At 43.4% G+C, this 26,695-nt stretch overlaps 2 protein-coding genes across 3 annotated transcripts in view; both read left to right on the forward strand.

Annotated features, from left to right (window-relative positions):
* Window positions 1–712: 712 nt before the first annotated feature.
* EPCAM (epithelial cell adhesion molecule) lies at window positions 713–6,541 on the forward strand. Its single transcript, XM_051615363.1, has 9 exons — window positions 713–1,021; window positions 1,442–1,546; window positions 2,117–2,357; window positions 2,938–3,003; window positions 3,773–3,836; window positions 4,218–4,319; window positions 4,480–4,677; window positions 5,060–5,101; window positions 5,771–6,541. The coding sequence occupies exons 1-9, from the start codon at window positions 958–960 to the stop codon at window positions 5,810–5,812; spliced, it is 924 nt and encodes a 307-aa protein (XP_051471323.1). The 5' UTR covers window positions 713–957; the 3' UTR covers window positions 5,813–6,541.
* Window positions 6,542–13,289: 6,748 nt separating this feature from the next.
* The window catches only part of MSH2 (mutS homolog 2), a 55,027-nt gene continuing 41,621 nt past the window's right edge, over window positions 13,290–26,695 (forward strand). For both annotated transcript variants that reach the window (XM_051615357.1, XM_051615358.1), the window contains exons 1-6: window positions 13,290–13,530; window positions 15,737–15,891; window positions 16,313–16,591; window positions 16,914–17,060; window positions 18,190–18,339; window positions 19,289–19,422. In XM_051615357.1, coding sequence (XP_051471317.1) covers window positions 13,311–13,530; window positions 15,737–15,891; window positions 16,313–16,591; window positions 16,914–17,060; window positions 18,190–18,339; window positions 19,289–19,422 — 1,085 coding nt within the window. In that variant the 5' untranslated portion in view covers window positions 13,290–13,310. The remainder of the gene's footprint in view (window positions 13,531–15,736; window positions 15,892–16,312; window positions 16,592–16,913; window positions 17,061–18,189; window positions 18,340–19,288; window positions 19,423–26,695) is intronic.

Genomic DNA, 26,695 nt, shown 5'->3' on the forward strand with positions numbered 1-26,695 from the left:
CATCCTCAAGCAGTAAGTGTATTGATGGGTGCCCTGTTCTTTCTTAACTGAGGGATTGCTAGAATTTATTTTAAACACCGAGTCCTCACGGAGCAGCTCCAAGGGCACTACTGGATGTGAACAAAACAAAACATGGAGTGTGAATATTTATTAGTGGCTCTCAGCTTGCTGAGAACGGACTGTGGGAGTGATCCCTGGCCACTGGCTCACAGAGGGGAGAGGAAACACCCCCGCGTGTTCGGGCCCTACGGCCAGGGCAAAGACCTCGGGGCCTCTCGCCCCGCGGCGGGGGAGCCCTTCCCGCGCTCCCGGCCCTCCGAAGGTCACCTGCGGGAACGGAAAGTCCCGGGCCGAGCCTGGAGCCGACGCTGCTCCCCCGGCCCCCGTGTGTCACCCTGCAGGGCAGCCGGCCCGCCCCGCAGCGCGAACACGCCCGGGAGCTTCCCCCGATGACTAAGAGTTTCTTCTCGACGGCGGGGGCGGCAGCCGCCCCCCGGCGACACCCCCGACCGACACCCCCGACAGACCCCCTCCTCCCCACGCCCCTCCGGCGCGGGCGGGGCAGTCTCACAGCCGCTTTTACCCGAACCGGCTGCACCTCGAGCCGCCCTCGCCACCTCCCCCCGCCCCGGGCCGCCACTCCCCCTCCCCAGCTCGGTGGAAGAGGCTGTATTTGGGACGGGCTGGGAGCGGGGACCCGCCCTGCCCCATCCAGTTTCGCCCAGGTGCGGGGGGAGGGGACGGCAGCGGCGGTGGTTTAACAGCGGGAGGAGGAGCCGGGGCCGCCCCTGCAGGTGTAACCGGAGCCGGGAGGGCGCGGCGCAGCCACCACCACCTGCGGAACCTGTCGAGCGGCTCACTTCGGCTCCGCGCCGCGCACCCAGCGTCCCGGCTCCTCCGCCCGCCTTTCGCAGGGCTCTTCCCCGGCCTCTCCGCGCCCCATCGCCGGCCCCAGCCATGAAGCCGCACTGCGGGGCAGCGCTGCTGCTGCTGCTCTGCGCCGCCGCCTGCGCCCAGGACCGTGAGTGCCCGCTCCTCTCTCTTTGCCCTGCAGCCCCGCTCCCGTCGCCCGGCCCGGCCGGGCTCCACCCCCGCCACCCCTTCCCTTGGCCCCCCTCGCCCTCCGCTGCCCGCGGAGCCGTCGCGGTGGCCGCTCCGCCACAAAATGGCGCCCCCTCCGCGGCGGGCGGGGAGGGGCCGCCCGGGCAGGCGGGACGGGGAGCAGCGGGCAGGGGCGCCCGGTCCTCGGGGGGAGGGGCCCGGCAGACCCTCGGGGACCCCCGAGCGTGGCGCAGGAAGGTCTCGCCCAGCCGGAGGGCGAGTGGCGAGGTTGGGAGCGGTGGCCGCTCCGTCTGGTGAGGGGGCAGCGGGCGGGGGTGCCCCGGGGGGCCCGGCTGCCTGCCCCGGGGGGCCCGCGCTCACAGCCGCGCTTCTCTCCCAGCCTGCATCTGCCGGAACAACAAGCGGGTGACCGGCTGTCGGATGACCAGCAGCGGCTGCCAGTGCGAAGCGGCCGGCTCCGGCGTGCCCGTGGACTGCAACACCCGTGAGTGCAGCCCGCGTGTGGGGCAGGCGGGGCCGGGGTCCGCTCCCCGGTGTGGGGCAGGGGGGAGGGGGAAGTGCCGGCCGGACTCCAGGGGATACATGAAAATGAACAGAGTTCCCAGCAAACAGCAGTAGCAAGGAAATAAAAGCGTCTTCCTGGTTTTCCACGTCAACTCCTCTAGTGTAACTTGTGTGGATGTATGTGTATTCTGGTGCAGCTTTCCCCGACCTCCTTAATTTTGAGTCTCTATTGACAAAGGTTTTTCAAAGACTTATTTTATCTTCTAAGCAAGTACCATGACTTCTCCTACAACTCCAGGGGTCAAAGAGCCTTGTCTCAGGACCTTGGTTCAAGCTCATCTAAGCTGTAAATGAGCCTCTGGCCGAACGAAACTGAAGGTGACTTGACTTCAGAAGCTGACGTACTGCAATTGTGTTCACTTTCTGCACCATCTACGTGCTAGGCACCCACTCTTCCTTGTGATGGCTTCCCATCTGGTTGCTTCTGATATAATTCCATGTTTTTACAGACTAAGAGCTCCGTGTAACGTGACTTTCTGGTTATTTTTAGTGACTTCGAAATGTTTGTTGATGAAAGCAGAAATGGCACACTCAAAAGCCGGTCGTCGTGAGAAACCAAAAGATGCATTTGAAGATACTGACGGCCTTTATGATCCAGAGTGTGAAAATACTGGTGTTTTCAAGGCAAAGCAGTGCAATGGAACCACCTGTTGGTGTGTGAATACAGCCGGTGTTAGAAGAACAGACAAACATGATGCAGACTTGAAGTGCAATCAGTTAGTCAGAACAATGTAAGTCTTTCAACAGGGCGTGTTGTGACATTTAAGCATTCCTGTATGTAGCTCTGTGTTTTTGAGGATTTATAGGTATGAATGATGTGCTTAGCATGAATCATAGACTCATAGGATGTTAGGGGTTGGAAGGGACCTCTGGAGATCCTCTAATCCAAGCCCCCAGCCAGAAGAGGATCACCTAGGGTGGATCACACAGAAATGCATCCAGACAGTTCTTGAAAATCTCCGGAGGAGGGGACTCCACAACCTCTCTGGGTCACCTGTTACAACGTTCCATCACCCCTACAGTAAAGAAGTTTTTCCTCGTGTTGAGGTGGAACTTCCCTGTGTTCCAGTTTTTGACTGTTGCCCCTTGCCTTATCACAGGGCAGCACTGTGAATGAAGGTGGAGTAGTAAATGCTCTTTTATGACTTTTTTTTTTCTCTAAAGTAGCTAGGAGAGATTGAAGGGTTTTTGAGAGGGGTTTTAATTTTTTTCCACTCGCTGTTTTTCCCCCTCCCCCGGGTTAGATTTTTAGTATACTTTGTAACATGCATGTGCTTTAAGAGTATTCATTGTACTTGTCTATTACTTCAGGTGGATCATCATTGAAATGAAACATGCTGAGAGAAGCTCTCCTCTGAACACTGAATCTTTAAATAAGTAAGTTATGATAGCAAGACATCGTGGCATTGTCTGCATGCACCACTAGGTGTCTAGTGTATTTCTAAACAATTGTTTAAAAGCATTGTCAAGTCAGTGAACTCCTTTGTAAGACATCTTAGAAGTGACGTGCAGATCCTTCCTAGAATTGCTTTAATTTGTATTGGAAATAATTACCTGCTCATGAGATTAACTTCTATTCAAAATTCATTGTTACTGTTTTAATCAAGTGAATATACTGAAGGAAAATTAAAGTAATACATTGAAACCACCCAAAAAGTAAACAAAGATGGCAGGGGTGGGCGAGAGGTTGGGAGGGGACACAAGAGTTGGCTCCCTCCAACTGACCAAAGAGATATCCCATAGTGTATAATGCCATGCTTAGCAATAAATCTGAGAAGTTTTTACCAAGTAGGCATTGTGCTGAGGTTAGCTGGCCATCAGTCTGATAGTAGTGAGTGATTGCTTTTGCATCACTTCAGGTTTATTATTTCCCCCACTCAACCCTTTGACTTGTTAGAATGTCTTTATCTTGACCTATGAGTTGGAGCTTTTTTTTTTTTTTTTTCCTTCTTGCTTTTACCCTTCAGATTCTCTTCCCAGCCCTGTTAGGGGTAAGCAAGTGAGAGTCTAGTTAAGGGTTTAGCTGCCAGCTGGGGTCAACACAGAAACTGCAGGAAAACAACTCCAAACAAGTCTTCCCTGTTTTTGAAAACAGATGTGTGAAATAGTACTGTATTTAACAGCTATGGCTTTACTATCCTTACAGGTTCTTCAGGGATACACTTACCAGTCGTTATATGCTGAATGGACGTTATATAAGTAGTGTTCTGGTAAGAGGAACATAATTTTTAGTCAAATACCAGAATTTTATTTTGTTTTGAATAGCTTTGGAAACTCGTGTTTTACTCATGCAGAACAGCACGAGTCTTAGAAGCCCTCAAAATAATGAAACTTACTGATCACCTAGCAAATAGCTGTATCTGAATTGAACTACGGAGAAATGACATATTACTCACCTTAGTCTGTAGATGAATTCTTACTTTGCTTCACTAAAAATGGAATTTGAATTGTACTGTAAACACTTGGCTTGAGAACAAGTACAATAAACTTAATTAGTATGCAAGTTCACAAGTTGAATCATAATGTTTTGCTGTGTACTTGATAGCTGGATTTAAACTAGCTCTCTTAATACTGTACTCTATTTTTTGCAGTATGAAAAACCTTACATTACTATTGATTTGAAGCAAAATTCTTCAGACAAATCTCCTGGAGATGTGGATATAGCTGATGTGGCCTACTACTTTGAAAAAGATGTAAGTGTGTCATGGGTAAAGTATGCCAAAGGCTAGATGTGTATATTGCATTGCATTCAGTAGTCTTGCTGTCTGCTGGCTAAAGCAAGATGAATTTTTGCTAGATCAGTGCCTATTACGATGTCAACTAGGAAGTCTCTCTGTTCCTATCTATTCTTAGGTAAAAGGTGACCCCATCTTCCATGGTGATAATGAACTAGATATCAGCTTTGACAATGAAAAGCTGAAATTGGAGAAGACAGTTGTCTACTATGTTGATGAGATTGCACCCGAGTTTTCCATGAAGTCTCTGACGCCTGGCCTTATTGCTGTCATTGTAGTAATAGTAATAGCAATAGTTGCTGCAATTGTTCTTTTGGTAAGTTCAAACAAAGCTGCCAAGCAGAACGGGTAACAGTGTAATTTGGGAAATAACAGAGTAATTTTACAGGAACAGTTTTCATCTCTAAACTGGCTACTTTTTTGAGACTTGGTGCGAATGAGGTGATGATGTACATACCATCATTATTTCACGTTATGACTGAAGAGTGTTGTGTGGAAAATGAAGGTATTAGGAAAAACTTGTTGAGGTGAAGCAAGTACTTGTCTTGCCTCCTGGTTTAAAGTAGTTAATAGTCTCTTGTGTACTTCACTTGCGAAGGAAGGGGAAGACGCAGCTTCCAAGTTTAGAGTTTTCAAGTCACAACCCAATAAAGCAGGTCAAGACTTAAATAAAACTTAATTATTCTGTCCTTTTCCAGGTCCTCACAAGAAGAAGGAAAGGGAAGTATGTGAAAGCAGAGGTAATGAATTTCTGTTTGTGGTGTCTTTTTTGGGGAGGAGGTTGGCCAGAATCCAGCAACTCTTAAGTTTGCTGTAGGTCAAAAGCTGGCTTTGGATGCTTCAGATCTGTTCAAGGAGACTGAAAGTATTCAAATTCTGTAACTTGTTTTCACCTCTTACGTAGTTCATCATGTTCAGTGTTAGGTTCAAAAGAATCTGATGATCTGCTGCCTTACCCAAGGGTTGGGGGCGGTGCCGGCAGCAAGTACGATTTTTACATATCTATAGGAAGGGCTATACAATCCACAGGAAATGCTGATTGTTCTTCTTCTGTCGAGAAGGCCCGTAGTTAAGGGATTTGCATGCGGCTTGCAGTTTCTATTGAAAAGAGAGTTTGCAAGGGAACAGTAACAAATGATATCAGTACGTGGTGCTTCACCCCAAGTGAGGGAATTTGGGGGATGTTGTAGCTAAATAGTGAAGTCTGCTCCCTGCACACACCCCGAAAAGTCTTCTCCTTTTTAAAAAAATAATAAAAGCTGAAGAGGTCTTAGCACGGTCGATTCTGTTAGTGTCACTTCGAATCCCTTTGCTAATGAAAACCTGGGTTGTTAAGGCTTATTGACTTCTGAGGTCTCATGTAGAGAAGCAGGACAAATGTTGATCTTCCTCTACCTTGTCCCTTCCAGGTAAAGGAGATGAATGAAATGCATAGAGGGCTGAACGCATAATTAAATTGATGAAGACAGAGTAAGCTTCTAAAGAGAAGACAGCAAAAACACTGGTGGCATGGATCTTGACTCTTGCAAGATTCCTCCTGAAAGGGAGGCAATTGTGCTCACTAAATGATTGCTAAAACTCTTAAACCCCAAGACTGGTGACCATGCCATTACTTTTACTATTTGTTGAGAGTTAAATGCCCCCTTGCTCAAGTCAAACTTAACTATTGCTCCCTGATTTTTTTTGATGATGATGAAATGAGTTGACAACTGCTGTTACTAGAGTTTTGGAGCATACATACTTAAATGGTTATTTTACCCTTGTGGGAGTTTTATTGAAAATAATGGTTTTTGTAGCCGTGCTGTAATGAGACTGTCTCCTGTGTAACTGAACATGATGTTTTTATGGCTGTTTGTACATATTTTGAACTTGCTGTAACTTTTTTTATGACTTGAATTAATAAAACTTTGAAATGGGCTTTTAATTCTTCAATATTGAAATGATGATCTGCTAAGTTATGCTTACAGATTCAGCAGTGTAATATTCCTTAAAGCAAGTAACCTCAGCACAGGTGAAAATATCCTGGAACTCAAATGAACAGTTTGTATTGGCTTTCTAATATCTCAATAACGTGATTTTTTTTTTCTTAAAAGCTGTGAAAAGGATGCTTTATCCTATTTTTCACTTTTAATGTGCAACGGGAGTAAAATAAAGTATGGATTGTTTGTACAAAAAATAAACATGCTGTGAATGTCGTAATTTCAGGAATGCAGAGACTGCTCTTTCAAATGTTGTAAATATTTAAAATAAAAAAAGCCTCTAATCTAGAATACCTCTGTAGGGTTGGGGGTGGGTAGACTTGGCATCTGATGCTAGACTTGGAAGAGCTATTAAACCACGACTATAATTTGCATAGCTATCCATTACAAAGCTGTTGCAGAGCTAGAATCTGTTTTTGTTATTACTGTTTTCTGTCATGGAGGCTGACCAAACTTAGGTTATCTACCTCCCAGAGCTTTGGATAAAAGAGCTTGCTTTGGCAGTCAGTAATCTATGTAATATATATTCACTAGCAAGTAAACATAAATAGTCTGTCCAGCATATCTGACTTATAAAGGAAATGCTGTAACTCCTGTTGCCAAAGAAATAATGAGATACAAGATAAGGAGCTGAATGACAAGTCTTATTACTACTGTGGTGTTGGGTTTGACCCTCTTGCCTAAAATGGGAAAAGTAGACTTAACTACTGAGATGATAGTCTACATATTATGTTCATAAAATTAAATATGCAACATGCACCCTTGGAGAGCTTGTGTGCATCTGATCTGCCAGATACAACAGGGAAGTTACTGGACTGTGTTGAACATACATCTGATATCACGGGTCACCAGTACACCTGCCTTTGAACAAGGTGGTAGGTGATGTGTGTGTGTAGCTGTGTTGGATGTTGAAAGGCAGGCAGTTACTGTTCCCTTGGGTTTTCCAGCATCTGGTGTGATCAGCTTAGGTGAGTGTATTGAGCTGCTGGAGCCCCCAGGTTTTATCAAATTTCTCTTGAGTGCAGTATGTTTTGGGAAGTGGAAACATATGCATTTGCTCTGTCAAACTGCAAAGTACAAAAATCCTGGTGCAGTGAATTTACCCTTTGCAGCCTTTTCAGGCGGATTTGTTAACGAGACCTTCGGCAGGGCAGTATCTCCCTCTGCCGATAGGTGCTGCTCCATTTTTCCCCAGGTAGGCAGGCGGTCGGCGGGAGTATGCCGAATTTCATACAGTTCTGTAAACTGAAAGAAAGCCCGGTATTCAGTAAGCTCACCTTCTGCTTAGTCACGTGTATTAACGTTTTCCTCAATTCTACACTCTCTGTCCTAGACTTTCTCATATGTCTGCAGTATGGTATCCTCGCCATTTCTTCCTTCTCCCCAACATAATAATGCTATTGTTTCCTCTTTCTACCACCCCTTCCCCCCACCCTCACTACACGCCTTATTTTTGGCCTGTGGAATGGAAAGAGATGTCATGTGCTGTGGCCAGGCTGGAGCTACACATGCACTGACTTGACTGGTTGGTATGTACCTGCTGTGTGGCCTGGACCTTGTCCCAGTCGGTTTGTTTGAAAATTGTTTTCTCCCAACTTTTCCCACAGTAGAATAAAGGCATCTAGATCCTCTTCCATTTTTTTTACCTAATGGAGCTTTTCATGTTAGATACTTGCAGAAGCTTAGTGTCTCTAATACAGTCTTCTTCCTTGTCAAGTTTTACTGAGGTTGGAAAACCACAAGGTTTACAGATAGAATTTAAAAAATAGAATACCGTTTCACTAAATCCACATTTGAGGGGATAGTACTACTATCTAAATTCAGTTACTGTGATACAAACATGATGCTGTTCGGGTCTCAAAATGGTGGTCAATTACAGGTTCTTCCCTAGTTTCCTTTTCTAAACAGTTTTATTGATATTGATACTGGGTTTTGTTCAGTTTTGTTTACTCAACACGGTACTTGTGTGACAGTCAAGCTGCATGAAAGTGTGTATTTATGGGGAAATGGAAAAGGAGGAAGGGGACAAGAGTTGAGAAACTAGTCTATCCAGCATCCTGCAGCTTTATTGTGTGTTACAGTACTTTATACCTGGAGGAGACTAATGTGCTCATATTAAAGGAAAAAAAAAAGAAGCCACTGTCAGAGCGAGTCAACTCTCCACATAGGCATGTGATGTTACTTCTCCTATATAGAGCAGTTGTGAACTGTTGGCAAAAATTATTGCTACTGAAAAATGATATGGTATTAAATAGCAAAAATACCAAGTGCTCTCTATTTAAATACTTTTAAAGTGTTAAGCAAAGTTAAAAAGCAAATTTCCTGTAAAATAAACAAACCAATGTAATATAAGAGTATTATTCACTGCGTGAATTTTTACAAGATAAATTTTTTCATGCTTCCATTTGCCTAATTCACTAACTTCCTTCCATGAAGGAGCATGGTTTTTTAAAATCTGAAGTTCTACATAAAGTTCTGATACCATGTTCCCTCTCTTTATGTAATGTCAATTGTGATAAAGGATAAAGGTGGAATAAAGATTTATTAAATAATTTGAGACTGAATAAATGTGATATTTTTTACAGAGAGGGGATGGACACTTTACAAGAAACTCTAATAGTAATATTTATCTTAATGTCTATGTACAACATAGGAAAATAGCGTTTGCATAGGCAAGTGCAAATCTATTACTTTGTTATTAATTATTACACTAGCATATATATTAGTTATTGTTACTGCTGAGCAAAATTAAATAAATGTTTAAGCAAAGACAATGAGAGACTTTTTAGAAGAGGATATGCAAATAGCATATTTGAGAAAGCATGACCAGTAAAGTCTAAAATGTTCTTCCAAAGGCCTAAGTAATCCCTACAAGTAGTTTCCACAACTACAAAATGAAAGGATGGAGTGCTGTGTACATAGGGGCTGTTGACAAGTGCATGCTCGTTACGCTCCTGAGCAATCATACTAATTTTGGTAAGATAAATGATTTTGCTTATGAACCATGTTTATTTATATCCTCACCTGCTGGACTTCAATTGCCATATTATAGAGTGACTTTGGATGATAGACTTCTTGAAATAGCCTGAGAAATATTATAGGAAACTAAAAATACTTGCAGCTCAGCTGCCCCTTTACAACCGCTAATTACTGAATCCTAGCAACTCTCAGAAAAGGCTACAGTCTTTTATTAATTACAAAGGTTCATCTCTGGGCATACAGACAGTCAGGCACGCTGCATGGGTGGCTCGGATGTTGGATGTAGGCTGATCCCCACAGAGTTTTATGGTCTTTGCTAAGCAATTTGTCCTCCTTGTCTTAGCAGTGACATGGAATGGCAGATGTACGCAAAGGGGAGGTGGTAGATAAAAAGGGGGTGGTGTGTAATCTTGGAGACAACAATTACCAGGTTAGAGTATATAAAATCTTGATACAGGTAAGAAGTCTTTTTGACTCTGGTAGCCCCTGCACTGCAGAATACTTGTGCATTCAGGTGCCTGCAAAATTGAGCATGGCTCTGCCAAATTGATCGGAGTGAAAAAAGTGCATTCAAGAAAGTTAAAAGGTCCTTTAAAGGCAACAGCTACATTTTTGGTTTTCAAACTTCTATTATCTAAATGTTTTTATCTTGATAAAATTAAGTTTCTGCAGTGTTATACATACATACGCACATACATAGATTAGGCTAATGCAACATTTTCTGGTGACGTCCCCAAAAAGCATTTGAGTTGCTACTGATCACACTTCAATACAAATTAAACTTCACTGAAAAAAAGAATTATTTTTTCTTTTCTGTAGAGTGGTTTAAGGACACCCATTTTCTTAACTGAAAAGGCATTGCAGCTTTTCTGTGTATGCTAGTTATGCATAAGAAGGCAACAAAATTAATTAAGGTGTAGATTAGCATCCATTTCCCATCTGCCGTTGTGTGTAGCAGTTACAGCCATCTTCTGGTTCCAGTCACTCCTGGTAGGCAGGGGAGAAAGCAGGAAGCACTCTGTTAGCAGCAGAACGGCAAAGCAACCACGCCTGGCAACAGGCAGGTGGTCCCCGTTCGGTTAGACCTGGGCAGGTCGGCTGGTGCACCGAGCTGATCTGGGCAAAGGAAATGACAGAAGCTCAGAGGAATGGTGGTTGATCCAGTGGTATTTTGTGCAAAAGATGTCATAACATAAACGTGTTTTTTATGGACGGTGGTCACCACGCTGAGAGTGTTAGCAGCCAGTTTAAGTGGTGGCTTTCTGTAAGCGGGAGGCTGCAGCTCGGCAGCGCTGCCTTTACAAACTGCAAAATGAAGAGGCGTAAACCAGCCAGAGGAGGAAGAAGGAAGCAATGCAACATGGAGCAATTACTGCTTAGAAGACATTATTTTATCTCCTTTGAAGGTGGTAATGAGGTCCCTGGAGCCCACCTCCTCTCCAGCTGTTTGACAAGGACACTTTTTTCCTTCTTGTCGTATCTTCCGCCTTATCTGTAGTCATCATTATGTACAAAGACAAGCACTCCCAGCTATTCATAATGTATATTTTGGGTGGGCCTGGTATTATCCCCTCGTGGCAAGGTTGCCTGACATTATGAGTGCCTTCAGAAGGCTATGTACTTGCTAAATGGTAATTATTTAGGCTGAATTTTCCTAGATGAGTCCTGCAGCAAGGAAACACTTTTGGTGGAGGGATGTCTCAGACCAGGCAGTTTAGCCACTTCTGGAAATAAGGTTAGGAAAAGTACACTTATTCATACAAAAAATACATCCCACTGGTCTGCCAAAATGATGTTATTTTAACAACTGTTAAGGAGGTAAGAGGAAGATTTTTGGCAAGCACAAACCTGCCAAAGCTCTAGCGGGCTTATACTTTGCTTCTTCCTTCCTAAGTCAAATGAAGGCAGATCTTGCTTTCTCTTCTCCACAAGAAGTGCCATTGGCTCTTTAGTGAGCATGTTTGCAAAAGGACTTTGAAGGTGTGTATCTTCAGGGGTACAGGACTAGGGTTTGGGTGGGGAAGGCTGAAGCGGGAACAGGCAGCTCAGGGTGACACTGAGCAGGAATGGGGCAGAGGTGGGAACACCAAAGGGTTCCCTGTGGGGGGATATCCAGCACATATCAACACCTTCAGACTGAGATATCAGGGTGGCCATGGTGGTAAAAGAATAGTGTCGTGTGAAAACCTGAAGTAATCCTCATGTGGACCTCTAGAGTTGGAAAGCATCTAGTGGCACCAAGAAGTATTAAAGATGAGCACACTGAGTCACCAAGTCGAAAGTAGGGAGAAGTCAGGTGAGAAATGTTGGGAAAGAGTCCCAAAAGCATTCCATAGCTGGGACAAGGGGCAGGCCAGGTGGAAGAAAGGAAGGGTGGAAGAAGTAGGAGAAGCTGAGGTAACATACAGAATAAAGCAAGTGATGAAACAGTCAAGGGGACATTCTGAAGCAGCAAGATACGCAAACCAGAAGAAAGGATAAGCATTTATGCAATAAATGCTCAGGCAAGTAAAATCTAAAACGTGTTTTGTGTGTAGGTGTTATGGTGCAGGCAGCTGAACTGGGGTATAATGACTTAGAACTGACTGAAAAGAAAAGTGGTGATAGACAAGAGAAGCTTCCATGAATGTTTCATCGAGCTGATGAAACCTGGGATTTCACATTATTCTTAAAACAGTAGTCACTAAATGAAACATTGTCAGCTCTACTGTTTCCTTTGTGTCTTTACATCAGAAGGAAAACCAAAACCAAATACTTAGGACAGTACAAGGAAAAGATAACGAAAAAACAGACTGAAGCACACTGGGCTCCGGATCCCTCTGAGAGCTGTGGGGCAGTCTGTGCGCTTTCTGTCCCTGAGCCGAGTGCAAATAGGGGTCAGGTCGTGTTTTCTTTGGCCATTTGCCGTGTCGTTCCTTCTGCTGCCAGGTAGGAATGACCTCCCTGTAAGGTCGGTGAGAGTTGCCAGAGGGGGAACACGGGGCCTCTGGGCACCATTTTCCTCTAGGAGCAGAGGAGGCCCCGCTGCCCTCCGGTCTTCTTCCTCCGGGCAGCCTGAGCAAGGTGACAGCCCTGCTCTCGGGCTGTGTGACAGCACCGTGCCTGCGGGCAGCCTGTGCCGGGCTCTGGCCCGCTGAGCCCGGCAGGCCTGCACACGCGCACACATACACGCGCACGCGCACACACAAACGCACGCATGCGCACGCACACACACGCAGACACACATACACACACAAACACGCGCACACATATACGCACGCGCACTCGCACACACATATACACACACGCACTCGCACACACACGCACGCGCACACACTCTCGTGTGCACACACATATACACACACATGCACACTCGCGCACGCACGCGCACACACATACGCATGCGAACACACGTGCAAGCACACACACACACGCGCACACATATACGCACGCGCACTCGCACACACATATACGCACACTCGCGCACACACATACGCACGCGCACTCGCACACACACGCGCACACATATACGCACGCGCACTCGCACACACACACATACACACGCACGCGCACACACACTCTCGTGCACACACGCACGCGCATACACACATACACGCACACGCGCACAACATATACGCACGCGCACACAAACGCACACGCACATACACGCGCACTCGCACACACACGCACGTGCACACACACACGCGCACACACATACGCACGCGCACACACACATATACACACACACGCACACTCACACACACACGCACACTCACACACACACGCGCACACACGCGCACACTCACACACACACGCGCACACACACGCACACACACACACACACACACGCCCTGGGGCTCCAGCAGCCCCGCAATGGCGCAGCAGCCCCGGCCCCGCCCCCCCGCTGCCGCGTTGCCATGGCAGCGCCCGGCGCGCGGGAAGGCCCGCCCCGCCCCGCGGCGCCCGGCGTGACGTGGCGCGCGGCGGCGGTTGGCGGGCGCGCGCGGGCAGCATGGCGGTGGAGCCGCCGCGGGAGGCCCTGTGGCCCGAGGGTGCGGGGGCCGAGGCGGGCTTCGTGCGCGCCGTCCTCTCGCTGCCCGAGAAGCCCGACACCACCGTGCGCTTCTTCGAGCGGGGCGACTACTACACGGTGCACGGCGCGGACGCGCAGCTGGCTGCCCGGGAGCTCTTCCGCACCCGCGCCGTCATCCGCCAGCTGGCGGGGGCACCGGGTGGGTGCGGGGCAGGGTGCGGGGAGGCCGGGCCGGGCGGGCTGAGGGGTGGCAGGAGCCCGCGCTAGGGGGGCGGGGGGCGGGTTGGCCTCGCCTCCCTCCCCCCCGGGGGGTCGCCCTGCGGAAGGACGGGCCGTGTCGGCCCTCGGGTGTCCGGAGGGAGCGGGGGCGGGAGGAGCGGCCGTGCGGGGCGGCGGCGGCGCCGGTGACACCTCGGGGGCATGGCTCTTGCCTCCGGGCGGGTCACTGGGTCGGGGGGCTGCGTGTGTCTGCGTTCGGCCGGACGCCGCTTCCTCATGGCGTCACCCTGCGGAGCCGGGGACCTGGTCGGGGCGAGCGAGCGGGAGCAGCTGCGGTTCTTTCGCTGCCCGCTCTCGGTGACTGCTTGCGGGGCTGCCAGCTCGGCCCTCCGCGTGTCACTGAGCTGAAGGCAGGGTGCGTGGTGCTGCTCCCTGCGGTGGTTAATCTGGGAACGTGGGTATGAAGAGGTCGCTGGGTTTGAGCGTCAGCTCCGTTTCGTTGCTGCTTCGAAGCAAGCGAAACTAAACGCACAACTTTATTCTTCAGCCTCTCGCAGCTCTGCGGTTGTAATTAGTAGCCATTCTGAGTAGGATGACTGTGACAGATAGAGGTGTACAAACGTAGAAAGGTACCTACAGCTGAAGGCATGGAGCTGCTTTTCTTTGCATGAGCTCGTGCTGCAGGACTGTCAGATGTGGAGAGCTAGTTGAACACAACATGTAGCAGAGACTGACAGTAGTTAATAACATTCTTCCAGAGCACTGTTAGATTTCCCTTTGTGAAAAAATTTGTCTGACTGTTTTCTGTGATAACCGAGGACTGGGCTCATACAGTTCTGTTGTGCAGGCAGTAGTAACTTAGTGCTTGACAACTGATGGCTTGCAACAGTAAATAACATTTGATTACATATTGCATAAGATTTTATCTTTCATCCACCCTGTCTTACTTTTCATTTAATTCTGTATGAGATGGTAGAGCTTGCAGATGTTGAAGATAAGAGCATCAAGATAAATCATCTTGTCAGAAGAGGCATACCTTAGTATTATCCTTAATCTCGAGGAACATGGTGTTGCAAAGTTATTGGCTCATACTTCACAAAAGAAACTTGATTGGAACCTGTTTGTTACAGACTTTTTTGTTTGCACTGGCATTAAAATGGCATTCTCTCATGCTTTTCACTTTTTGTTGCAGGTGATGAGCTAACTGTAAAAAACCCAATCAACCCAAACCCAAACAAAACCTCTCAAAAAAACCCACCCCAAACACACACCCCCAAAGCCATAAAAGAATAAACAAATCTTGTGGAGAAGTTGTAAAGCTTGATAGTTTCAAGTGTAGACACTGATACATCTTCTCAACTAGAAACCCGTGCATCAGTGTTATTTTTGTATTTAATTTAAAGGTGATCATTTCACAGATGTAAGCCTGTGACTGTCAGCTGTGGTTTTAAACCACTGCAAGCTACAGAAAGAGCGGATGAATTTGTTTAGTAGTGGAATTACTTTATTCTGTGAAAAAACTGGTGGTGGGGTTGGCATGGGAGCTGGGGAGGTAGATGTATTGCTCCTCTTGGCAGCTGTATGGAATTTGATTTGCTTGACTGTATCGTCTGCCTGCACCCTTCTAGGAACAGAAACAAGAAGCTTGTCAATTAGGCAGTTTATAAGTTAGATTTTAATGTAAACTTTCAAACTTTTTTGAGAATGTTGTTTCTATAGTATATATTGTGATGCAAGGAAATGGCTTGGCATGTGTGTTGTGCCATCTTCTGAGTCTGTTTTGTCAACAGAAGTAGCTTATCCAGGAAAGAAAATAAGTTACTCAGAATGAAAATCTGTAGCAGACTTCTACCACTTGTTAGATTAAAATATGTGAACAATTAATTAGTAAACCAAATCAAGAATATTGCAAGGAGAGGGTAGGGATAAGAGGAGCAGATATCTTCATGAATATAGATTTCATGAAATGTGGAAATGAACATTGTTGTTATGCAGATATGGAGTGTCCTTTCTTCGGTCTTAATGGATTGAATGTTGTGTTTTTGTGTTGTTTCATGGATTTTACGTGTTTGCTTCTTTTATATTAGAATAGTGGCCTTCCTGAAGGCTGTTCCTGGGAATTTTGATTTCAGAAAATAAACTTTACGAACAGTTATCTCATAATATTCTTGTTTCTTTTTTTGTAGGAACTCAGAAGCTTGAGAGTGTCGTGCTTAGTAAAATGAACTTTGAATCTTTTGTGAGAGATCTGCTTCTGGTTCGTCACTACAGAGTTGAAGTTTACAAGAACAAAGCAGGGAGTAAATCTATCAAAGAAAACGACTGGTATTTAGCATACAAGGTACAGTTTTCAACCTCGGTTTATAATTGTGAGACTAAAGAAAATAAACTAAAAGTCTTTCTCTTTCCTGAGCCCCTCAGCTTGAAGTTTTGGGAATTTGAGGGACTGACATTTATGGTTTGATGGTAAATTGTGCAGTCTGTTACATATCCCTGTATTTTTTACTGCTCTAAGGCTGAAAGACCTTGTTCTCTCTATTTGCCACAAGTCTGAAAATAAAGGAAACCCGAAGTAGTTTATTTTGTGTAGGTGACACATAAAATTTTAATGGTTAAAAAAACACAGCAGCTGTATGTTTTGTATTAATTGACTGTTCAGTACTTAGTTTTGTCAGTTGTCCTTTTTAAAGAAAAAAAAAAAGTGTGTATGTACACTTATTTTTCTTTTTCTGTAAATGCACTTATATTTCTTTTCTAAATAGGGTTCTCCAGGAAATCTTGCCCAGTTTGAGGAAGTCCTCTTTGCCAACAATGATATGTCAACGGCCATTGGGGTTGTGGGGGTTAAGCTATCTACTGCTGATGGACAAAGAGTAGTAGGAGTGGGGTATGTCGACACTACGCTGAGAAAATTGAGTGTCTGTGAGTTTCCAGATAATGATCAGTTCTCAAACTTTGAAGCTCTACTGGTTCAACTAGGACCGAAGGAGTGTGTGCTACCAGGAGGAGAGACTGCAGGAGAGATGGGAAAACTACGACAAGTAAGGAAACCATTGTGGCTTACAGTTAGACAAAACTTCATCTAAAAAGCTGTACTCTAGCTTATTAGCTATGCTCTGTGATTTGTGAAAAAATGAGGAACAATATTTTAACTCAAAGGAGTTTTGATTAATACAAAATAGATTATTTGTCTGTTGACTGGTATTTTAATCAGCACAAGTTGTTCTAAGGGTAAAATCTTGTTTGTCATTCTCTCTGCAACCTAGCAATAAATAAATATCTTCAGGTTTTGCTTCTCTGTGAGGTACAGCTTCCCCTCGATATTGAAAGAAGTTGGTAACTGAGTGTGTTTGTGGACAACAGGTCATTCAGAGGGGTGGAATCCTGATTACAGAAAGGAAGAAGGCGGATTTCACAACAAAAGATATTGTTCAGGATCTCAATCGCTTGTTAAAATCAAAAAAAGAAGAACAAATGAATAGTGCAGCATTACCAGAGATGGAGAAGCAGGTGAGCACAGAGCACTGTTTGAAGTGCTCTTGTTTTCTAGCAGCAGAGTGTTGTTTGCATCTGTTGTGAGCTGATGTCCCCTACCCTCACTGGTCCTGTTTTATGCTGGATTCTCACACTTTTGCGAAAATACCTTGTACAACCCATGGTATATTAAGCTACGTTCTTTCTGAAGTGTTTAGCAGTTCTGTACAGTTTGAGTCTGTGTTAAAACTGGATTCCAGGGGTCCTGGAAAAAAAAGGAGAAAACCCTTCACTTATCTTTTTAAAGTAGCAAACACATAGACTGTGCACATGGGGTACTTCCTGTTCATAATCTATCTAGCCTAAGGGCTGAAATAAAGTACTTCGATTATTTTGTATGACAGGAAAATTGGTATTTGAAAACTGAGTAGTTTATGATAATATATTCGTGTGTTTTATAATCTTACAGTCCAAGCATGTGATTTAATGCCTGCATGTGAACTGAGCATGTTTGTTCTTAGCTGCAAATGAGGTAATTTGCTTGAGATAAACAGGTTTTAATTTGTTTTAAAATGCCCATCACTACTGATGCTCACTGCAGGTGTAAGGTGCAGAGTTATTCTCCCTTAATGTGTGATTTCATAACAGGTTAAAATTGTTTGAAGTGCATTGCAGCAAAACAAGTCAGTCATGCTGCTTCCTCTCTTGTGGTGGCACTGGTGTTTGTAAGGCTTTGCAGTGAGTCAGGAGAGATCCTTGTTCTGGTGGAAAACTAACCCTGAAACCATGCCCTAAGACAATCCACGATACCTCATTTAACTGCAATAACTTGTTTGTCTTCCTAAGCTAGAAACATCCTGATAACAGATTTGGAAAGCTGGCAAAGTGTTCGCTTTACATTTTGTTTATCAGATTATGCAGATGTTCAGTTTGTTGTTCTTGCACCTCACTAGAAAGATGCTGCACTGCCATGGAATGTCCGTACGAAAATCAAGTCTTGTCAAACAGGATGAGTCTCTCATAGCTCAGCTGGAATTAATATGGATCAAAGTAATCCCTGATAGTAATTTTCTAGGGGCATTTATCAAATACTCCTTGATTCAGGAGTTTTTCTAACTAGAATGTGATGTGTTTTGTTGTTTTTTTATTTTTTTTTAAATTTCAGGTTGCCATTTCATCTTTGTCAGCCATTATCAAGTTTTTAGAGTTGCTTTCAGATGAATCTAATTTTGGACAATTTGAACTGACTACTTTTGATCTTAGTCAGTATATGGTTCTAGATAATGCAGCTGTTCAAGCCCTCAATCTTTTTCAGGTAAGAAATGCATGCTCAAATTAGTAACTGTTTTGCAATATACTTAGCTGTTTGGTAAGTAGCCTGACTGCCCTGTCGCAACTCCACAGATCCTGATTATTGGCAGGGAATGAAGCAAAAATTGTATCTCTTCTCAAGCTTTATGGAGTTGTTCTAGGAAGTTCAACACTGTCTTAGCTACAAGGGATGTAGATCCCTTTACAAGTCCTCGCAGGTGTTGTTTGTGGTAGGAAATACACTGCCCTGTCTGTCTTTAGGAGCTGTTGTGAGCTTTGGAGCAAGGGGTTTGCCTTGTAGCCAGAAGCTGTGTTGTTGCCTGTCTGGGGGGGGGGTTTTGGGCAGGCACTAAAGCAAAGGCAAAATATTTTGTAATTCGAGTTGCTCTGTGAAGTATGTAGATAAAGTTCTTCTGGTGCAGCAGATACAGTAGATTACATGAAATTGTAGCCTTCCAACTTGGGTGTGCTGAAATAGGTTATTTGCATACATTGTACATTTGTATGTACTTGGTGACACTTTCTTGGATTCATAAGTTTTTCATATGTAATACTGTCCAGAATACTGAAAATGGGTACATTCACTTTAAAGATTAGATTTTTTTTGATGGGCAGGACCCCAATTTTTTTTTTTTTTTGGCCTTACAAACTAGCAACTATCTGGGTATATATCCACTTTTCTTGATCAAAGATAACCTTCCACACCACTAGGTATGTTTCTAATGTTGCTGTTAAGTCAGGAGTAGCTTTAGAATAGCCAGACCTATTCCTTGTTTGCCATGTTCCAGGGACCAGAGTGTAACTGAACACCCTGCTGTTTTATTTGCCTTTTTTTTGATGGATGCCAAGTTGAATACTGAAAAAGCACTCAGCTGTTCCTTCTAGGTAGCAAAGTTGAGTGCCATGCAGCGTGTTAGTAAACTTCACTAACTTTTTTTTATTTTTCTCTCCAGAGTTCTGTGGAGAATGCTAATGCTGCACAGTCTCTAGCTGGTTTACTTAATAAATGCAGAACTCCTCAAGGACAAAGACTAGTTAATCAGTGGATCAAACAACCACTTACAGACAAGAATAGAATTGAAGAAAGGTAAGGGTGTTGTGTGTTTGATAGACTTACAGAAGTTGGTAACATTTACAGAAGATTCCTTGTTTTTCAGCACAAAATACTGCAACCAAGAAATAGTGGTTGTGGAGGTTTTTGTGTGGTATCTTGCAACACGTTGCAGTTAGAGCAGAAAGTTTTCCCCTGAGTTGCAAACTGACAGATTATTGTTGGATTCTTATATTATTCTTATTAAATAATATAAGAATATGGATTCTTATTCTAATGTTGCTTCTTATATTTATGACGTATTAAAAAGCAGGTATGATGTGTTTAGATGGTCAAATGATTCATGCTACAGGCTAAGTCTGTAGGAAAAACTTAACTATTACACTGCAAATTCTCAAGCTGTATAGTTATATTTTTTATGTCACTTTCAGTTTACCTATGCCAAAAAACCCCCACAAAAATGCATAACAACAAACCCCCCCAGATAATTAAGCAGAGTATTTCCATATTTCCAGAAAAAATGGCAGTCTTACTACATCTTTTTTGGCCCTAATATGGGAGGTCTTTTTCTTACTTGCTCTTCCCTCCTACTGCTTGTCACCGTGCATCTGCCCTACCAGTAAACAGCAGTACTGGTCGATCTGAAGCTTAAGAGAATCTGGCAAGCCTCTACTTTTAAACATCTCTGCTTTTTTAAATGAATGGCAGGTTAAGGTGTTGCAAAAATGTATGTTAATGTGTATGTGACAAAGAGGCCAGAAAACTGAATTTAGCTTTGATACCTTCTCTAAGGCTCGTATTTCGGATAAAACATAACAGGTACGTCTGTGTATGCTGCTGGGCTTTAGCATAGATCACTACTACCAAAAAAGGAAATTTTGACTTGGTCGCATTTTGATGTTCAAAGAAGTGCAAAGAGTAGTTTTCTCTCCAGGTTTTTGAGGACTGATTTATTCTGCTTCTCTTTAACAAATTTTTCTGCTTGTTCTGATAATTTGCAGAGTGGTGCCTAGTAACTCAATCAGAGCATACTTAGAAATGTTGTTAATGCGATACCTAAATATTTGTCCCCAGGTTTATCAAATGCTGTATGTTATTCTTATGTGTGTTACAAGAGCTTTCATCATTAGTTCTTGATTATGTGCCCAGGATCATCTACTTCTGGTAGTTTAGGAGCCTAATATCTAAGCCAACTTCAGTTATGTGGTTGTGTTGGTTGTAAGATTTTGAAAGTTACAACTCCCATTTGTAGTTTTCTTTTGTCAACATTGGAAGTTTTAACTTTTGTATCAGACTTGTTTGTTCATTACTGTACATCAGAAGTCCTTCAACTTTGGAAGAGAGACTGTGTTTTCTTTCTAAACTTGTGGTTAAATTATAGGCAGAATATGTAACTTGACCTGTTTTGTAGAGCTTATGATCGTCTCTGCATTTTGTATTATGATTCTGTATGGCTAATGTTGACTGCATTTAGAAAAGCTATATTTAAAGGAGGAGTGTAATTCAGTGGAGTTAAGCTCTTAGTGAAGCTCGTAAAGGATGGTGTATCCAAGTGTTATGAGATTGAAAGAGGTCCATTGATGAACTCCTTGTCTTGCCACAGAGTCATCACGGTTGCAATTTGTTAAAAGTATTTTGTTTTAATCTCTATTTACAGACACTGAAATACTATAGCATTACTATAGTAATGCTTTTCAGTTTATTCTGCAGCATGGCTAAGCTGGTCTTAGTGCTTCTTGCTTTCAAGTATTACTTTGGTGTATATAATTCTTTGCCTTTGGGATAAAAAAAAAAGTATTTTACTGCCATCTTCCCCATCTTAATGTTGTTCAAAGTGTGTAGGGTTGTTCTTTTTTAATCCAAATGAACAAGTATAATAAAGAGAAGCTGTGAGGCAGACTGATGAGCTGTACTGACAGATTCAAGTATCTTTGGAAAAATTTGTGGTTGCCAAGTGGTTTTCTGTATGCTTGACTGTAAATTGTGGCGGTTTTAAGAACTACAAACTGTAACTTAGACCATATGGATAGTTTGAGAAGGAGATATCTGGACTTAAGTTCCTTTATTGTTTGCAGAAGATCAGAGCTTTCTTTGTTGTCAAGGTGAGTTACTGATTATTTTGTAGTTTGAAGTACATTGCATTAAAACATCTTGTTTAACACTAACCAGTGCAAAATTAATATCAAACTAGGCTAAGCTACCCAGGTTGGACTGATATTAGATGACAGTGTTTTGGAGTAAGCCTGTTGTTTTGCTTATTCAGCAGTTATTTAACTTTTACTCCAGTAGCATTGAATTGGATGTCTGACTGTTCATGTAAAAACTTAGACTCTTGCAACGCTTTGCTAAGACCTATAGGTGGTGCAAGTCATCTTCGGGAGCCAAATGGATCATATTTCACTAGTTTATAACCTACAATGCGTTGTTAATGTTTATGGATAAATAGAACGTACTATTATGTCACTAGCCTATATTAACCATAGATATAGTAACAACACAAATTAATGTACATAGTACATATGCTTAGATAAAATAAGGTTTATTTTCTGGGACAGGTCCTAATGAGAGCTAAGAATACAGGGGTTCCTAGTACTTGTCTGTCTTGAAAGACGTGGAGTTCTGCCCATGTCTGGCTGGTTTGCCTTCATAAAAAAATAATTATTAGTCATAGGTATAAAAGATACAGCCCTAATTCTTCTATGTGATGTGTTCAGAAGACAAGTACGGGAGGTTCTTGCTCCTTGCGTTATAGTCAGCATATTTCTGAAATGAAAGTGTAGTTGCAGAGACGGAAGTGCAGATACATCTATTAATTACATAACACAATTGACTGTAATACAGCAAGAAACTTCAGTATGTAATGCTTGTTTCTCAGACACTAGAAAGTCTGAGAAATGTAGCAGAATGTACAATGGTGCTTGTTAGGCCCTGAGAAAGGAACACATGCTGAATTTTTTTTTTCCTATTTTTCAGGGAAACTCTGATGCTTGTGCACAGCACAAATAGAAAGTTTCAGTGGAATTTTTTTGTTTATGCGTGCAAACCTCGTAGATGTTTGTGTCCTGCAGAAAAGACGCAGGGATCTCAGTTCCAGAGAAGTTACAGGCTGTACACTAACATCCCTTGTACTGATTCAAGCTTGTTTTGAGCTTTTCTCTTGTGTTCCTAAGTACTGTGGTGCATGGGGGATAAATTGTAGAAGGCAGACCTGACTGGCCGAGTCAGAAAGTAATAGATTTAGGAAGTTTGAGGTGAATAAATGGCTAACAGGGTAAGGATTTCCAGGTTTGTAGAACATTCTCGTGAATCAGTCTTGAATGACAATTAAAGTAGCAGCTTGTTTAAAAATTAAAAAAAAAAAAAGGCAACTTGTTGCTACCAGTGTAGGCAGGCCTTTACAGTAGCCTTCACAGTGCTTTATTTAGTATTAAGTTATCCTAGGATATGCTTTCTCTAACAGATAATTGGAGAGGCAGGGTGGGATAATGCATACTGGATAGCTTGGAAGCCATGTGACTGGGGGCTGATCTCATGTGCAGACTAGCACACAGCATGGATGAGAAAGGGCCAGGTGAAATGTATTCTGTGAGAGTTGCAGGCCTGTGATCTCTCTTGAATCACAGAAATGTGGTTGTGCAACTGGAGTGCTGTAGTGCATGTTCCTTATGAAGGCGACACAGGGAAGATGAAGGTGTTCTGTTTCTGCAGAGATACGGCTGAAACGTGCAGAGCTCTAGATTTTCACTAGTTTTTGTTCTTTTCTAATCTGCAAGCTGTCCCTGCAAAGTGTTGCAGGTAGGCTTTGCTTCTTCTGGTGTTGTGAGTAACAGGTCTGGAAAGACCTTCAGTACTCTTCCAAGTACAGGTCAGTGCTTTTCCACAGCAACAGACTGATTTCAGGTAGGTAAATTAGTAGGCGGTGGCCTGTGTCCTCAGTAAGGGAGGGGAGAATGTGACCAACTTAGAGGTTTGTCTAAATGGCTTAATTAAAATGCACTTTAAATGCTGGGAGTGCCCCTAATGCCTGTAAAGGAGCTTCTGAAATACAGGTTGAATCTGAACTGGTTTGGAAGACGGAAATGTGATTTGTTACTGTAATGCAGATTATGATGCAATAAGTATTTTGCATGAAAGAAGTTGTCATTCCAGTGACATGAAAGTAGTCTTGGCATCCCAGTAAGCCTCTAGAAATGTTAGAAAAATGTGACCTTTGTCATTCCAAAAGATATTTCTTAAGTTCCCCAGAGAAATGTTTGGAACTTGAAGCTCTCAGTGCTTCTTCATTAACCCTCTCCCCTCATCTATGCTTAGTATTTTCAGAACTACTGTATCACCTTATTTTCCCTTCACTTTGTAAAACTGAAGTTGACAGTCAGTGCTGCCTAGAAATATTAAACAAAAACGAAAGCTCTGCTAGTCTAGCATGTCAGACAGGCCACACCTTAAGGAAGGAATTTCTATCAAAATCCCAGGTGCTTGAAACCCATTACAAAGTTTAGATTCTTGTATTGCAAAAGACTTCTTTTTAGTTTTCTTGTTTGAGAACAGGGGGATGTAAATAAGAGCTGAAAAACTTAACCCTGAAAGAAGACTCCTTCCGTGACACCACCTTCAGGTGTGGTAAGAGAATGTTGTTTTTAGGCCTCAAGAAGTGGCTAAAAGCTGTTTATATTCTGCATGTTATCCAAGTAATTTGTATTCTAGGTCAAGGATCAGCAATCCGTGTTGCAAATCTGTAAATTATAGGTGGCATCAGTGGTGCAGCATTGGAGCAGGTAGTCATAGTTATCTCCTAGATGGTACTTTCAGCTCGCCCACTTCATCCTGACAAGTCCTCACTGGTGCAAAATAAATAGGACTAAGCTTTTAATCAGTTTATTTCACAGCTGAATTTTGAGGCTTAACTGAAACTAAAATTAAACTAAATTTTTTTTGGAACTGTCAGGTTTTCAGATGTTTAAGAAATAATCAAATCTCTGTGTGCTTAGGGAATGTGACTCTAGCTGCCATATTGTTCTTTTGTTCTTTGCCTGCCAAAAGGAGGTGGATGGCAATTGCTGCAATAAGCAGTTACATTTTACTTAGAATCAGTGTTTGATTATTCAGGATTTTTTTAAAAATCACATCTATAAGTTAATGAAGTTTCCAGTTAAGAGTGAATGTTACGCTCTGTGGCCATAGGAAAATTTTTACTATGTACATGAGAAAAACTCTGCTTTGCCACGGTGTCCTTCGTGGTCACTATTCCTCCTTGACCAACCTGATCTCCTTCAGTGACCAGGTGACCTGCCTAGTGGATGAGGGAAAGGCTGTGGATGTTGTCTACTCAGACTTTAATAAAGCCTTTGACACTGTCTGCCACAGCATTATCCTAGAGAAGCTAATGGCTCATGGCTTGGACAGGTGCACTCTTCACTGGGTAAAAAAGTGGCTGGGTGACTGAGCCCAGAGAGTTGTGATGAACAGATTTAGATCCAGTTGGCAGCGGTGTTCCCCAGGCCTCAGTTTTGGTGCCAGTCTTGTTTAATATCTTTATCAATGATGTGGACAAGGGGATGGAGTACACCCTCATTAAGTTTGCAAATGACACCAAGTTGGGTGATGGTGTTGATCTGCTCAATGGTAGAAAATGGTCTACAGAGGGACCTGGACAGGCTGAATCAGTGGGCTGAGGTCATTTGTATAAGGTTCAACAAGACCAAGTGTCGGGTCCTGAACTTGGGCCACAACAGGCCCATGAAATTCTACAGGCTTGGGCAATAGTGGCTGGAGAGCTGCCTACAGGAAAAAGGCCTGGGGGACTGGTTGACAGCTGGCTGAATATGAGCCAGCAGTGTTCCCAGATGGCCAAGAAAGCCAACAGCATCCTGGCTTATATCAGAAATAAGAATGGCCAGCAGGAGTAGGGAAGTCATCCTGTCCTGTACTCAGCACTAGTGAGGCTGCACCTTGAGTGCTGTGTTCAGTTCTGGGCTCCTCACTCAAGAAGAACATTGAGGTGCTGGGGCGTGTCCAGAGAAGGGCGACAAAGCTGGTGAAGGGTCTAGAGAACAAGTCTTATGAGGAGCGGCTGAGGGAACTGGGGTTGTTTAGTTTGGAGAAGAGGGGGCTGAGGGGAGACCTCATCGCCCTCTACAACTACCTGAAGGGAGGCTGTAGTGAGGTGGGGATTGGTCTCCCAAGTAAGTGGCAATAGGACAAGAGGAAAGAGTCTCAAGTTGGGCCAGGGGAGGTTTAGATTGGATATTAAAAAAAATATATAATTGTGTACAGAAAGAATGGTCATACACTGGAACAGGCTGCCTGGGGATGTAATAGAGTCACCATGCCTGGAGGTGTTAAAAAAAACATGTAGACTTGGCAATTCAGGACATGGTTTAGTTGGCATGAAGGTATTGGGCTGGTGGTTGGACTTGATGATCTTAGAGGTCTTTTCCAATCTTAATGATTCTGTGATTCTATTTTGAACATTGTGTACCAGAATATGGTATATTCTCAGTGCAAGAACAGTGAATATATTATTTCAACTCAGTTTAATTTACATCCACAAACACTGGAAAGGTGACATTTTAGAAAACTGCTAAGGAAGCTCTTGGCAAGATACTTTTGTCTTGACATGTAGTGTAATTTCATTTATCATGTGTCAGGGTTGTGAAAGTCTGTTATGTTTTGTTTGCATTCAGTTTTGGGTTTCTGCTTTATACAGGCTGAATGCAAATGAAGAAATAATTGTTTTTTACGGCAAAGAAATAGAACCTGTTCAATATGCTCTTAGTCTTCACAAGTTTAAGAGCATTAGTGCTGGAGTGTAATAAACTTCTTAATTTTAATAATGTATGGAAACTTGCAAGGAATAAAACACAGAAAAATTTAAGTACCTTTCCTCAGCTGTCTCCAGTCTTTGAAGACTGAAGTAATGTTTTATATACCAAGATGGCGTATTTAATTAAAAATGAAGACTGGCACAAAACCTCTGCATTATGCTGAGAAGCCTGAGCTGCTTTCCAATTTTGGTTTCTCTGGAAGGCTTTGGGTGGGGCAGTTTCCCTTTATGAAGTTTATAAACTTGCCCATGATTGTATGGTAGTTCATGAGTTTTTGCACTGTTGTCTCAGTTTTGCTTTGTTATCATATGAGAAATGGAGGTTTATTTGTAATTCTTAGAAGATGGGCATTGGTTTTCCAGAGCCTAAAAACTGTTGATGGAACAGCAATGTTCAGAAAAAGGATTATGAAACTGGTTGTTCTTGACTTTATTTAAATTAGGGTATTTTTGCGTCCACGTCATTGGCACTTGTTCACACTGGCT

This window comes from Apus apus, chromosome 3, assembly GCF_020740795.1.
Source record: "Apus apus isolate bApuApu2 chromosome 3, bApuApu2.pri.cur, whole genome shotgun sequence".
NCBI lineage: Eukaryota > Metazoa > Chordata > Aves > Apodiformes > Apodidae > Apus > Apus apus.